Source organism: Podarcis pityusensis (genome assembly GCF_964106645.2).
Source record: "Podarcis pityusensis genome assembly, chromosome: 4".
In the NCBI taxonomy this organism is placed as follows: domain Eukaryota; kingdom Metazoa; phylum Chordata; class Lepidosauria; order Squamata; family Lacertidae; genus Podarcis; species Podarcis pityusensis.
Window position 1 is genome coordinate 4,466,431 of NC_138027.1, and position 13,755 is coordinate 4,480,185.

The 13,755-nt window shown below is 47.0% G+C and overlaps 2 protein-coding genes across 2 annotated transcripts in view; one reads left to right on the forward strand and one right to left on the reverse strand.

Moving 5' to 3' along the window:
* Nucleotides 1-13,755, forward strand: part of RNF121 (ring finger protein 121) — a 188,153-nt gene that overhangs the window by 62,495 nt on the left and 111,903 nt on the right. The window lies entirely within an intron of this gene.
* Nucleotides 1-13,755, reverse strand: part of NUMA1 (nuclear mitotic apparatus protein 1) — a gene marked incomplete at its 5' end in the record, with an annotated part of 75,575 nt that overhangs the window by 18,329 nt on the left and 43,491 nt on the right. Inside the window, 8 exon segments of the mRNA XM_081001717.1 lie at nucleotides 2,162-2,287; nucleotides 3,494-3,634; nucleotides 4,946-5,063; nucleotides 7,488-7,605; nucleotides 9,096-9,253; nucleotides 11,210-11,321; nucleotides 12,458-12,542; nucleotides 12,942-13,022. Coding sequence (XP_080857843.1) covers nucleotides 2,162-2,287; nucleotides 3,494-3,634; nucleotides 4,946-5,063; nucleotides 7,488-7,605; nucleotides 9,096-9,253; nucleotides 11,210-11,321; nucleotides 12,458-12,542; nucleotides 12,942-13,022 — 939 coding nt within the window.

Genomic DNA, 13,755 nt, shown 5'->3' on the forward strand with positions numbered 1-13,755 from the left:
GGAACCAGGCAGAGGGCCTTCTCGGTAGTGGCGCCCGCCCTGTGGAACGCCCTCCCATCAGATGTCAAAGCGATAAACAACTACCTGACATTCAGAAGACATCTGAAGGCAGCCCTGTTCAGGGAAGTTTTTAATGTGTGATATTTTAGTGTATTTTTGGTTTCTATGGAAGCCGCCCAGAGTGGCTGGGGAAACCCAGCCAGATGGGCGGGGTACAAATAATAAATTATTATTACTATTACTATTATTACTATTATTACTATTATTAATTATTATTATATTTTATGGCTTTTAAAGGGTTGTTTTGACTGTTTGCGATGTTGGGTTTGCATGCAATCCCCAGAACGTAACCTCCGCATCAAGTTGAGTTGACCATACCACTCCTCGGTGAGAATGAGGCTGTGCCTAGACAGAAGGCCATGATTTGTACTCATCAGCATTCAGCACCACACTCGAGAGACGTCAGCTCTGCCTGTCTGAAGCGGAAACCAGCCAAGGCAGAGGTTCCAAACTGCCCAACTGTGTATGCCACAGGTCACTTCCCCCACTTTGTACCTTTAATGAATGTGGAGGCTGTTTTAAATTTGTTTGGCTTTTGTTTTGCTGCTGTTGTTTGTTTTTAAAGACAGCAGAGCCTGACTAAAGCATTTGAAATGCCAGGGGCAGACTTACTTTATTTTATATACTGCCCTTCATCCAAAGATCTCAGGGTGGACCACAAGATACATGTACTGGCCAGTAAGGCAGGCGGAAGCTGTAGGGAGTGGAAAGAGTAGGCAAGTCCAGAACTAAGGCAGGCCCCGCAATACAGTGGACCAGGCTAACAATCAGTGGACCAAAACACCACCTAACAATATCTGGGAATACACAGAGAGACACAACTCCTACAACTGAAGGGACTTTTCAGGTTAGTTATAGACCATTAACAACAGAAACGGAATCAAATATTTTTACAATGGTCCAAGTTAACAGTGTTGTGGTTAGTTAGGACTGTTAGCAATAACGAAGGCAGACATTCCCTCAAGTCACCCTCTTTTTTTAAGGAAGTGTCTCTATAAATATATCCAATGTTAACACGTAAAGAGTCAAAGAAGCTATTAATGTTTTTTTGAATTAACAATAAAAAGCCACTAGTGTCTGCATTAACTCTGCAAAGAGTGGCCTGAACTGCCCAGATGTGGTTTTCCGTTACGCAGTTTCATGACTGAAACCACGAGCCTAACATAGATGAGTCACTGGCCTGTGCCTCCGAGCAGAGCTGATGCAGAATCCCTTGGCAAATCGTTCCCGTGGGCACACTTATCGTAAGAAACAAGCTCTAAAGTCTAATTCAGAGGTGGGGAATCCCTGGTCCGTGAGGCCCTTTCCAGCCAGCCACACCCCTTTGCCACTCACCCAATGTCATATGCCACCAGGCCTGGGACAGGTAAAGCCGCAGCTGGCAAGGAACCATGGGAAGCCAGGCACTCAAAGTGCCACCCCAAGTGTCCAGCACAGCTGGCATTTGGCAGTTTGAATTTGGCACCAAATGCCCGTCAGCTGAGTTTGGCCACCTTTTCATCCAGTCCATTGGGCAACATTAGTTACCCCCACCTCCTATTCAACAAAAATATCTGTTCTGAGGACATGGGACGAGCATGAATGTATATTTTAATCAAGAACATCCCTTTTTATAATTTCATAAGATTTATACACTGCTTGACTGTGGAAAAACACACAGCCTCAGAGTGGCTTACAAAAAAACAAAAAACAAAATTATCACCAAGAAAAATTAGCAACAATGATTTTGGGGACAGACTAAATAGACTAAAAACAGATTAATATTTGCTTCAACTTTCTAAACATCTGGGTAGGCTTGTCTAAACAAAACTGTTTTTAGCAGGCACTGAAAAGGGTACAGTGAAGGTGCCGAACAGGAAGGGGGGGTTCCAAAGTGCAGGTGCTGCCACACAAAAAGGTAAGAGAGTTCTTACAAATGCGGAAGGGATGTTATGTGGCACCTGAAATATACACTCCTTTTTATACAACAATGCAGTTCAACTAGTTGGTGACACGGCGTTATCAAGGGTTTCACGAAGCGAGCCACCTGACCGCCCCAGCCCCCCGTGTGACAAGTGACATTTCTCTACTGGGATCCGTCTCGCCAGGGCCCTGCTCCTACCTTCAGAATGTCACCCATGACCTCTCCTTTCTCTGGCAAGGAAGTGGTCTCCCTCAGCTTCGCCATCTGGTCCTCCAGCAAGGAGTACTTTCCCTGCAGAATCTCCAGCTTCTCTTCCAAGCACCTCTGGAGAACAAGACACAGGTGGGGAATGGAATTGTGGAACCAGAGTTGTAAAGAACCATCAACCCAGTTGGGCCATCCCCGCCCCCAACCAGCAACAGCCACCGCCACAGAAGACCGCATCACCTCTGACTGCTGGAGGCAGATGCACCTGCTCACACCTCTTCTGGTCCAGGGAGGCAAAGGACCATGGGCAATGAGCACACAGAGCCTCCTCCTTTCCGGCTAGTGAACTTTTCCAGGGATCTACCCATGTGACTGTGTGGTGTCCAACAAAGAAAAAGCCACATTACTTATCTGCAACTCACTCCCCCACCCTACACAAACCCCTGTTGCCGAAGACTGAGCCCAGGGATGACCTCCTCTCCGTCAAGGGGGAGGGCTCCCTGCTTGTTAGAGTGAAATGTGTGAAGCATAACAACTGAACAGCCACCACCATTACGGCACATACCCACAACCCCCTTAAATAGCTCTTCTTGGGGGAGAGCACAACGGAAGTGGCAGCCACAAGCAGCAACTATGTTTTGAGCATACTCAGAACATACCCAGGAAGCATGACAGAAGTATCTGTTGAAAGGCAAATATCCCTGACCAGAAGCAGAGGCCCTTGGAACTTAATCCGTGTTGTTACAAATCCCTTTTCGGCACACTGTAGGATGTACAAATGGCCCACCTACTTCTTCAGGCCATTCCTATTATGGGCTATAAAAGCTACTGCTGAAGGTACCAGAGCCAATCTAACCTGCTCCTTACTTTGCTGGCCTATTTCCACTCTGCCTGGGAAAGCCAAGCCAAGATCCCAACTATAAAAGCCGCTGCTGAAGTTGCCAGAGGCCACCTTACCTGCCAGTCCAGAGAAACATGCTGCTCAGGATGTCTAGAGGTAATCAGGGGGCTGTTTAGGGGCTTTAATTTTGGTGGTACATTGTTTTTGCTGTTTAATTTTTTTTTGTCTTTTTGTCGTTCAGCCTTCTTATGAATTAGAGGGGGGTTGTTTAATCTGATTATTTGTTAATGAGACATTTTCATTAACTTATTTTAAAAAATCCTGTATTTTGTAGCTTAGTGAAATTATGTATTTGTTAGCAGGCTGAAGCATCATTTACTGCAGAAAATCAATGACGGTGATGACCATATGGACGAGGAGAACAGACCTCCTGGCCTTACCCCCTGGGGGTAGAAGGGGGGTGTCTCTTCCTGCCCACTGACCTTCTCACTGAGGGCACTGCTCAGCTCCCTCTCCAGGCGGCTCCTCTGCTCCTCCCATTCCCTTAGAGCTGTGTTGTGCTCTTCCGAGAGCTCATTCATGGCTTCCTGAAGCTCCGTGTGAACGTGAGCAAATTCCCGCAGCTGTGTTGCAAAAACAGGGAAAGGATTTATTTGACACTTGCTGCCTTTGTCTTTAGCATTGGTACAAACTCCCCTGCCCTGAAATTGTGGCAGACTGTGCAGAACAAACCCTCTACTGCAAGTGTGTAATGAAACATGAAGAAGGCAGCAGCAAAACGTGGCTGGCATTTGTTGGAGACAAGCAAATAACATTTCCTTCTCAATGAACTTCTAAGACAATTCATGTGTTACTTTAAACCACAGGAGGACACTGTCTAGCAACCTAGTCTGCACTTGCTTGTAAGTCTCTATAGGCTAACTCCACCCCTTAAAGGCTGACCAATTTTGTTGCTGTTTTCTCCCAGCTTGTTGAGACAGGATGCAAAATTTCATCTCTCGCAGATCCACTAATCCTATTAATAGTTCCTGCATCAATAAAGCCTCTGAACTCCAGAAACTAAGTTATTATTCCAATCTAATTTACCCCAGCTGTGAGGTCTGCTAACAGTATTAACACTCCTGGTGGAATATAGGTGGTTATAGCTCAGTCGGCCTTGTTGGGATTCCTCTGAGGTCCCTGTGTTCAATTCAAAGACAAGCATAAGCATTGCTAAGGGGCATTGAATTGGGGGACCGAGGTTTTACGAAAGGGACCTCATAGCTCAGGGTGGAGTCCATCCTTTACATCCAGCATGTTGCAGGTCTAATCTATAGTTAAGAGGGTCTCAGGTAATGGGGAAGAGACCTCTCTGTCTGCCTGAGGGTCCCAGGGAACCACGGCCAGTCAGAGCAGACAAGATGGACCAGTGGCCTGACTCTGTGTAAGGGAACCACAAGTTCCTCTAAGGCCTTCACATGGGGACTTGTGTAACCCGCTCTGCTGCTGTAGTTTTTACTTGCCTCTTTTTATTCTGATGTTGTGTTTTGTAATTATTATATGGTTTGTTTCATGTACTGTTTCTTGCTATTTGTATAGATGAAGGGCAGGATAGAAATATTTTTAATAAATAAATGAAATAACCACTTGAGTTCAAGATTCCCTGTGGTCTTACGACACATGAACTGAGAACGGGGCACATTTCTCCAGGGTGCCACCTCAATGCCTTTCTGCTCCAAGACCAAAACTCAATGAACCCTTTCCGGGATCTCAAGGCGCAGAAAAGGAATCAAGGGTCACCCGAGTTTCAGGCAGAGGCAATACCTCAACCTCGCTTAGTTCCTTTCCCAAACGGAAGCCTACAGGTCCAGTATAAGTGTGCTTCTCCCCACCCCCAACCCCACATTTGGAGACTACAAGGCTGCTGCAGCAACAGAAAACAGGAGCTCACGTACCCTGAAAGCAAGATCCCCATTCTCTTCTGAGAGCTGGTTGATTTTCCGGTCCATCTGGCCTTTTTCAGTTTTCAGGTCTTGGCACTGCTTCAGTGTCTCATGTAGGCGCATGAGGAGGCTGAGGGAGAAAGAGAGAGAGGCAGGCATGACAAGAAGCAAGAGCGCTACTTGAGGGCAAGAGTGGCTCCCTCCCTTGGCCTGGGCTCTGGAGCCAAGAGCAGGGCAGCAGCTCAGGGAACCTCTCCCAACACAGGGGGCGGATCACCTCCTTCCTTGGAGGTTTTTAAGCAGAGGCTGGATGGTCATCTGTCATGGATGCTTCAGCTGAGATTCCTGCAAGGCAGATTCTATGATCGTAGGAAGCAGGTAGCACACAGGCGGGGCTTGAGCCTCCACTACAAGGCCGAGAGCTCTTTGGGTTGAAAGAAAGCCTGGTTGCCTGCCTTGCTCCACAGCTTTTAAGGGTTGCTGCCGCTATAACTTCTTGAGGGAGCTCCATGCTTAGAACAGCTCAGCTCCCTTTAAGTACTATGAAATCCAAAGTCCAATACAGTAGACTTTGAAAGATGCCACGCGCAAGGCTCTTTGGGGCTGACAAACCAGAATCCCTCAGTCAGGGCCCAAGCCAACTTCTGAAAAGGGGGTTTAGTTAAAGCAACAGCAGAGGGCCAACAAATCCTAGTCCAGGGTTTCCCAAACTTGGGTCTCCAGCTTTTGTTGGACTACAACTCCCATCAACCCTAGCTAACAGAACCAGTGGTCAGGGATGATGAGGATTGTAGTCCAAAAACAGCCAGAGACCCAAGTTTGGGAAAGCCTGCCCTAGACTGAGCACATCAGCTCCTGCTTACCATGGATTCCTAGGATATAACAGGGACCAAGATTCCACATCTTCCCCTTTCCAAGTGAATGATCAGGAGCTTGAGAGAGGGGAGAGTAAATGAGGGGAAAGAAGACATGCCTTCCTCCTCTCTCCCCACTGAATGTCAGCTACAAACAAGTCTGAAGGAGGAAGAGAATAATTCTCAGCTGTTTTAAAGAAGAATCAACTCCAAGCAGCTGAAGGCAATCATAAGCCAGTGTGCCTAGGGAACAGATTTGCAAATGACTCTCAGCTGTTTCTTAAATGGCACCCATGTGCCAGATACTATAACACCACAGCAGTGGCACAGTCCCTAGAGCACTGACAGCATTTCCTCCCTCTCCTTTCTTTCAAGGAGCTGGGCTAGAGCAAATGCACATGGATCCTTTGCATTTTCTTGACAATAACGCTACGAAGCAGGTTAAGTCATAGAATCATAGAGTTGGAAGAGACCACAAGGGCCATCGAGTCCAACCCCCTGCCAAGCAGGAAACACCATCGGAGCACTCCTGACATATGGTTGTCAAGCCTCTGCTTAAAGACCTCCAAAGAAGGAGACTCCACCACACTCCTTGGCAGCAAATTCCACTGTCAAACAGCTCTTACTGTCAGGAAGTTCTTCCTAATGTTTAGGTGGAATCTTCTTTCTTGTAGTTTGGATCCATTGCTCCGTGTCCGCTTCTCTGGAGCAGCAGAAAACAACCTTTCTCCCTCCTCTATGTGACATCCTTTTATATCTTTGAACATGGCTATCATATCACCCCTTAACCTCCTCTTCTCCAGGCTAAACATGCCCAGCTCCCTTAGCCGTTCCTCATAAGGCATCGTTTCCAGGCCTTTGACCATTTTGGTTGCCTTCCTCTGGACACGTTCCAGTTTGTCAGTGTCCTTCTTGAACTGTGGTGCCCAGAACTGGACACAGTACTCCAGGTGAGGTCTGACCAGAGCAGAATACAGTGGCACTATTACTTCCCTTGATCTAGATGCTATACTCCTATTGATGCAGCCCAGAATTGCATTGGCTTTTTTAGCTGCCGCATCACACTGTTGGCTCATGTCAAGTTTGTGGTCAACCAAGACTCCTAGATCCTTTTCACATGTACTGCTCTCAGAGACAGCGACTGGCCCTGGGTTAGTGGGTGAGCTTCATAGCTGATAGAAAGGACAAGGTGGAGGGTAGACAAGATAAGCAAAAATGCTAGGAGGGTGGAGAGCAAATTGGTTGGAGCCTTTTAAGGCAAAGTCATGGCAAGGAAGGCACTAAAGGCCGAAACAGCACACAAAAGATAGTGAAGGGCAGTAAAAACAAGTAAGATAATAAGACAAATAAGGATAATGAAAAGGGCAGGAGCTAAGGAGAGACCCTGGCTGCTTCGATTAAAGGTAGGAACAACTGAGGTGCACGGTGGGAACTGCCTAGTTCCCAAGGTGTCCTCACCACCTTTGACCAGCAGGTGAAGCCAGAGGCCAGCACTATTTTCTTACCCGGCAAAGTCTTCTTCAAAACAACCCAGCACCCCAAATCTGAACCAGGAAAGTCCAACAGAGCAAATCAGTATTATTTAGTAGGTTTCTATCCCACTTTTCGACTTAAGTCTTCAAAGCAGTGAGCAAGACACAAAATGAAGGAAACCAGAGGGGCTGCCCTAGTGGGACATTCCAGCCCGAGGGAGGAAGTACCTCTCGTTTTTTTCTCTGAGTTCCTCCATTTCCTTGGATTCCAGCTGATCCGCTGCTTGCTTCTCATGTAGGAGGGTCAGGCGGTCGATCCGCTGCTTCATCATCAGGATCCGCGTTTCTGAAGCAGGAGGGGAGAAGAGAGGGCACTGATTATTCAGAAACTAAAAGGCACATGGTGGCTTCCCCCTGTACAGCAACTAGGCTCCTCTCCATCCAGACAAAGCGACTCTGGATGGGCTGTGTGTTGCTCTGCCTCCTAGCAGAGGCTGCACAATAGACAGGGCAGCACAGGGAACAAAGACAAATAACAATGGCATCTGAACACAGGATTAGGCAACTTGCTCACTTTGCAGAAATTTAATCTGACTGCAGAATTTGGAGGGAGGAGAGTGAGGGTGTTTGCGTCTGGCATGTGCCCTCTTTAACAGAAAGGAGAGCTGGTGGGGCCAGTAAAGTGGTTTGCCAGATGGATCTACGGCTGACCACAATTAGGAGCAGGATTTTACGTTCTAGTCCATGGAAAGTTCCATTAGGATCCTAGCACATCATCTAGTTCTTATCTAGATCATATTCCTTCTAGTTAGATTATTATGTTATGCACTTGTGGGTACCAGACGCCTCTAAAACTCCTGGGTTCAGTAGGGGTTGGGATTTAATCAAGGCAAATGTTAAAATAGAAGCCAGGCCAGTTTCCTGATGAGGTAGGCCAGGCATAGGTAAACTCCAGCCCTCTAGATGTTTGGGACTACAATTCCCATCATCCCTGACCACTGGTCCTGTTAGCTAGGGATGATGGGAATTGTAGTCCCAAACATCTGGAGGGCCAGAGTTTGCCTATGCCTGAGGTAAACGCTTGGGAGATGAGCCATTTAGAGAACACTGGGAAGGTAATGAGCCATTAGGAAAACCAAAGAAGGAGGGGGCTCTGGGCCAATAGCAAATGAGAGAGTTGGTTAGAAGACAGAGGGAGAGTTTAAAGTGGAGTCTTTAGGGTTGGCTGCAATGTGACCTAGCGATGAAAAATGGTTGCAGGCTGGGAAAGGCAGCAAGCTGGAGATAGGGTCAGTGCACAGTGGTGAATTTGTTTGAATTCAAGGCTGCAGCTATGCAAACAAGGCCCTTTGAGGAGCTAATGCTCTGAGTCCCTCCATCGCAGGTTCAGGTTGTATATATGTGTAAACAAACCATATATCCTAAAGACACCACAGTCTGAGCCGTGCCTCATTTCCGAAAGGAAACACGAACCCTGGGTAAGCGGACCTGGAACCACTGGAATCTTGCCCGCTGAGATTGGGGTGGCGTGCAACAATTATTAATAATGTTTTTTTGTCCCAAGCTCCCTCTAGGAGCCCAGGGCAGCAGCCATACAACATCAGTTAAAACAGCAGGAAAAAACCCACACCTACAGTCTCCAAGGAACCGCTAGCATTGCTTTTGCTGTCACACCCATTCCCTGATGGTTCACTGCTACCACCCTCTTTTCCTGCAACCTGAGAGGTTCAGGAGCACTTTCATTGCTTCTTCCCACAAAAAGTGCTTGAGAAAAGGGCTCTGCTTGTCTCAGCACCCTGGCAGCAACCACTCCACTCCAGTGGCTGACCCCCTCACCTTTCTCATCAACGAGCTTTCGGCTCTCTGCCAGCTCGTGTTCCAGCTCATCTCGATTTTCTCTCTCGTCTTCCAGCAGCTTCTTCAGCTTCCTTATCTGAAACTGGGGTGAATGCATGATGTCACCCATAGGAGAGGCAGAGGAGCCGGGGAGCAACCTGCAAAGAAGTACCAGCCATCTGCATTTGAATTTTTATTTTTTACATGTGAAAGACGCTTGCACAAAACTCTTGCTGAGCAAAAGGAAACAAGTATAAATGGTTAACCATTCAGATTCTACAAGCGCTATTAAAAATTCCACATTGTGCCAAGAAACATGGCCCAGCCATCCTATTTATCTAGCTGACACACGAAGAGATGTGTTTTGCAATGTCCCCTAGCATGCTGTGCTAACCTCACTCAGGCTACAGGGCTCAAGTAATATGGTCTTAGAAAGCCATCCCTGCAATTGTAACAGGGAAGAGGGTCTAGAGTAAGACAATGCAGGCATCTGTTCCTAGCTCCTCTCTGCTCAAGTTCAGCAAATACTAGAAATGGAGAGCCAGGGATACCACCATGAAAGCTGCAAAGAGGTTGAAGCAGAGTTCAAATCCTGACTTATCCCATGCCACTCAGCCAATGAGATCACGGCCAACGTCAGTGCAGTTCCAACTGCAGACAGCAATGAGAGCCCAGCTGAACAAGCCCCTCTGTGAGATCACAAAGAGAGTGCCAAGAAGTGGATGCAGCTCAGGCTCTACGACAGGCACCACCTTCCATTACGGCTGACGGCAAAACTCGCTCCCAATCAGGCTTCCAGAATTCTTCTGGCCCCACTTGGCAGACAGTGTGAGGCAACTTCCTGTGTTCCTGAGTCAAACCCTGGTCCATCCAGATCAGTACAGCCTACACTGACTGGCAGTGGCTCTCCAGGATTTCAGGCAGGGGTCTCATCTGGAGGTGCCCGTGGGGATTAATCCTGGCGCTTCCTCAATGCAAAGCAGGCCCTCTACCATGGAGCTATGGTCCCTTCTCCTGAAGCAGACACTCAAACAGAACCTAACAACATTGCTTTAAAAATTTTTACTTGGAACTATTTAAAGGGCTGGAGTGAGAGCTGCTTAAAAGAGAACTGTCTCAGGGGAATGCACTGTATTTTCCTGAGTTTCCCTTCAAACTGTTCACCAGAAAAACACTGTGTGGGAGTGGGGGAACCTAGATCTAATGAACATGTTATTAAGTGATCTAAGGAACCATAGAGACCCAAGGTCTTGTGAAGTCTTACAGCTACTCAGCTGACTCTGTAATCTAGATGATATTTGATATATTGTCATTCACATACATTTTTATGTTATTACCTTCTATTTTTAGAAGTTTCCATAAAGTTGGCTTAAATGTAACCTCCTTCCTTGGGCATATCACTAGAAACATAAATTGAGCAGGCACACATACGCTTTCCAAACTGACATTTAAGGTCTCTTAGCCCACCTGCCCCCACAATGGGATTCACCAATTCTGTTTTGAGCAGACACACAGTTTGGCCGCATGGGGGTGCTGTGGTGGAGGAAGAACTCTGTTCCCAGGCCTCACCTGGCTACCCCAGGAAGCCTCTTTACTCCAGCCTTTGACACCAGAGGTACAACATGTTTTCACAACCCGGCATATTCCTGCGACTGAATATCCTTCAATTCTGTGTCTTATATTGTTATAACCCACCTAGAATCTGCTGGTGAAGGGCAGGCGATAATGCAATAATAATAATAACTGTTAATAATTAAGGTATGGGGCTTCACTGCCTATACAACTCCTTATCATCTCTTCACCACCTCTTTATTCTATCCCTGCCAGTTTCTGTGCAAACCACGAATTCCACGCTTCCAAAGGCAACTCGGAATTCTACAAAAAAACCCAAAAACAGATTCCACCTTCACAAGCTGAGGAAAAAGCCTCAAGTTACTTAGTTAAATCAAAAGCAGAGATCTGGTGTCTCCTTGGAACAGAATTTGGTTTCCCCAGGCAGGGGCCATATCAAATCCTGCAAGTGCCCTGAAAGGAGGGTTTCCATCTGCCTGTGTGACATCAGACTGCTGGAATCACAACCACGAATCCTGGGAAGCAACTCGTCAATAACTTACTTATTCAAGCCGGATGAAGAGGCGACCTTCTGCAGCTTCAAGAAGTGTACCTCTCGCCTTGGTGGGGTGGTCTCCTCCGAGCTGGTGCTGGAGATACTGGATGATTGTGGCACTAGAGGAAGAGGGAGGGATGAGCAGGATGTCAGAGCCAGCTTGGCAGCAGCAAAGAAAGAAGCAAAATAAGCAAAACCTTAAGCCCAGGGTCCATTCACTCCCCATCCACCCTGTTTGGGTCAGCTGAAGAAGTTCAAGGAATGAACAATTCGGTTTATTAAGTGGACTGATCAACCAGCTTTTGAAGAAAATGTTTCAGGTGGTTTTTTTTAGCGGAGGAAGAAAAAAGCAAGCAAGAGGGGCTATGAGTGGCTTATAGAATCAGGAATACCAAATGGGAGATAGTATGTTCCCAAGGCATAAAGGGTCTTTCATTGACAGTAACAGCCAGCCAATCTAAAGGCAAACACAACACACAATCAAAATGTCTTGTAAGGACAAGGAGAAACCCACTTTCCAGGATTCTCTGCAGTTTAGGGGCCCCATACAAAGGCTGCGTAATGATGTTTACTCTGTATCCAACATGGAAAGTTTACAAGGCATAAAATCTTCTTCTGACTCATTTGCATGCAGATACACAACTTGATTGAGGCTGGAGATGTGCATCACTGGCGTGCAGATGCTGCATGCCAATGGGCCAGAAGCAAGAAGAGGCTTTGTCTGCCAGACAGAATACCTCCACAGGGAAGTGTTTTTCAGAAGCCGCCACATAAGGGCTGTAAGTCTTGAGTCAGCTCTGGACAGCAGTATTCTGTATCAATGCAGTATTTCCAGCCGTTAAAGCTCCTGCTCACTCCGACCAATCGTTCCCTTTGACTCTCCCCACCCTCTGTAAATTCTGCCATGCTAATGCCTACACCTGGCTTCTGCTTGCTTTGAAAGAACCTGTGGAAAAGCCAGACAGAAGCTTTTGAACCAATGCCTTAACCTCACCAAGAACACTTGCATCTCAACAGACAGCTCACCAAAAAACGCCACCCCCAACTAGTGACTCAGTCTTTATCCTCTTTTGACTCGCTGTATAGGAACCGCTGCCCCCCCCCTCCCGCTGCTCACTGCTGTTCCAACAAACCTGCAGTGGGGCAGCCATGAGATCAAACTGTGTGGCCCGATCAGGGTTGAGCCACTGAAGTCAGCAGGGCAGCCTCGTGCCCCTGAAGGTATTTCAGTCCCCCATGCTCACCCGGCACTTACTTTTCTTTTGAAGGAAGGTCTCCAGATTCTCACCGAGGCAATCTTCATTGTACAACATGAAGTTCAGCGACTTAGCCATCTCCGCCTGAGGGAACAGGGAGGAGGAGGAGGAAGAGACAGGGCAGCATGAGCAACTGTGAACCTAAGAGCAGCCTTTGTTGCTGGATGAGGCAAATGGCTCCTCTAGTTCAGCACACGGCTCTTCCCACAGTGGCCAACCAGTTGCCCCCACTGAAGGAAATGTGCAGCCCTCCCTACTTGTGGCTCCCAGCCAAAGGAACTTCTGGTCACATGTAAAGCCAGAGGAAGGTATCCTGCCCTTTAAGCAAGCTTTCCCCTCTGCAGCTTTAGCTTGGACTATCCTTTGTGGAATGTGAGCCACCCCAAAACCATCACCACAGACAGTTCTTCCATCCCTAGCAGGCTCCAAAAGGTCACTTAGCTGATAAGGCATCTATAGCTGGAGGCAGAATGTTTGAGTTACCTGGAGATCATACTCAACCGTGGTCCATTCTCTGGGAATCTTATCACTCATGGAAGCATAGTAAAACAGCAGCATGACCACCTGAAGAACAGCAGAGACAGAGTGATGTAACATCACATGCCACATACAAAGGGAGCGCAAGACTGTGCATTTTGCCCGTCAGAAGATGCAAAGATATGAACTCTGATGTCGTGTATAGAGCTTTCTACAGATGTCCTTAGAACCTTTTTAAAATAAGCTGGATGTTGATCCAGGATTGGTTGCTATCTTTCCACCACTGGTGCGTGATTTTCCATAATTTGGAAATAGCTCCTCCCACTTATCAGGCCACCATTGTATGTGTTTAAAACAATGACTTGTGTTAATGAGCTTCACTGTGAGGGCACATCTGCATGCATAGTGAAGGTGATCTAGGACAGCTGTGGAGTGGAATAAAACTTTGGTCAAGAGACTAGCTCATGATGGAAATCTAGAGGGCTGGTGGAGTTTGTGGGGGAAGGCAGCATATGACCCACCAATGGTTAACTTTAATCTTGCATATTGGTTTTCAAAGTTTAATAGCAAAGTCACATATTCATATTCTATCTTGCTTTCCATATAATCATCATCTGCATAACATTGTTCCTTATTTTTCCCTTTCCCAATATTTATTCATGTACAATGTACTGTTGATTGCGCCTTCATACCATTACACTCACCCCTTTTATAAGCTGCAATGTGTTTCCTTCTGCCGATGACTTTAAAACATATATTTTCTAATGCATTATAGCTTATTGAGCCCTGTTTGAGCACCACCCTCTCACCCTCTGGGGCA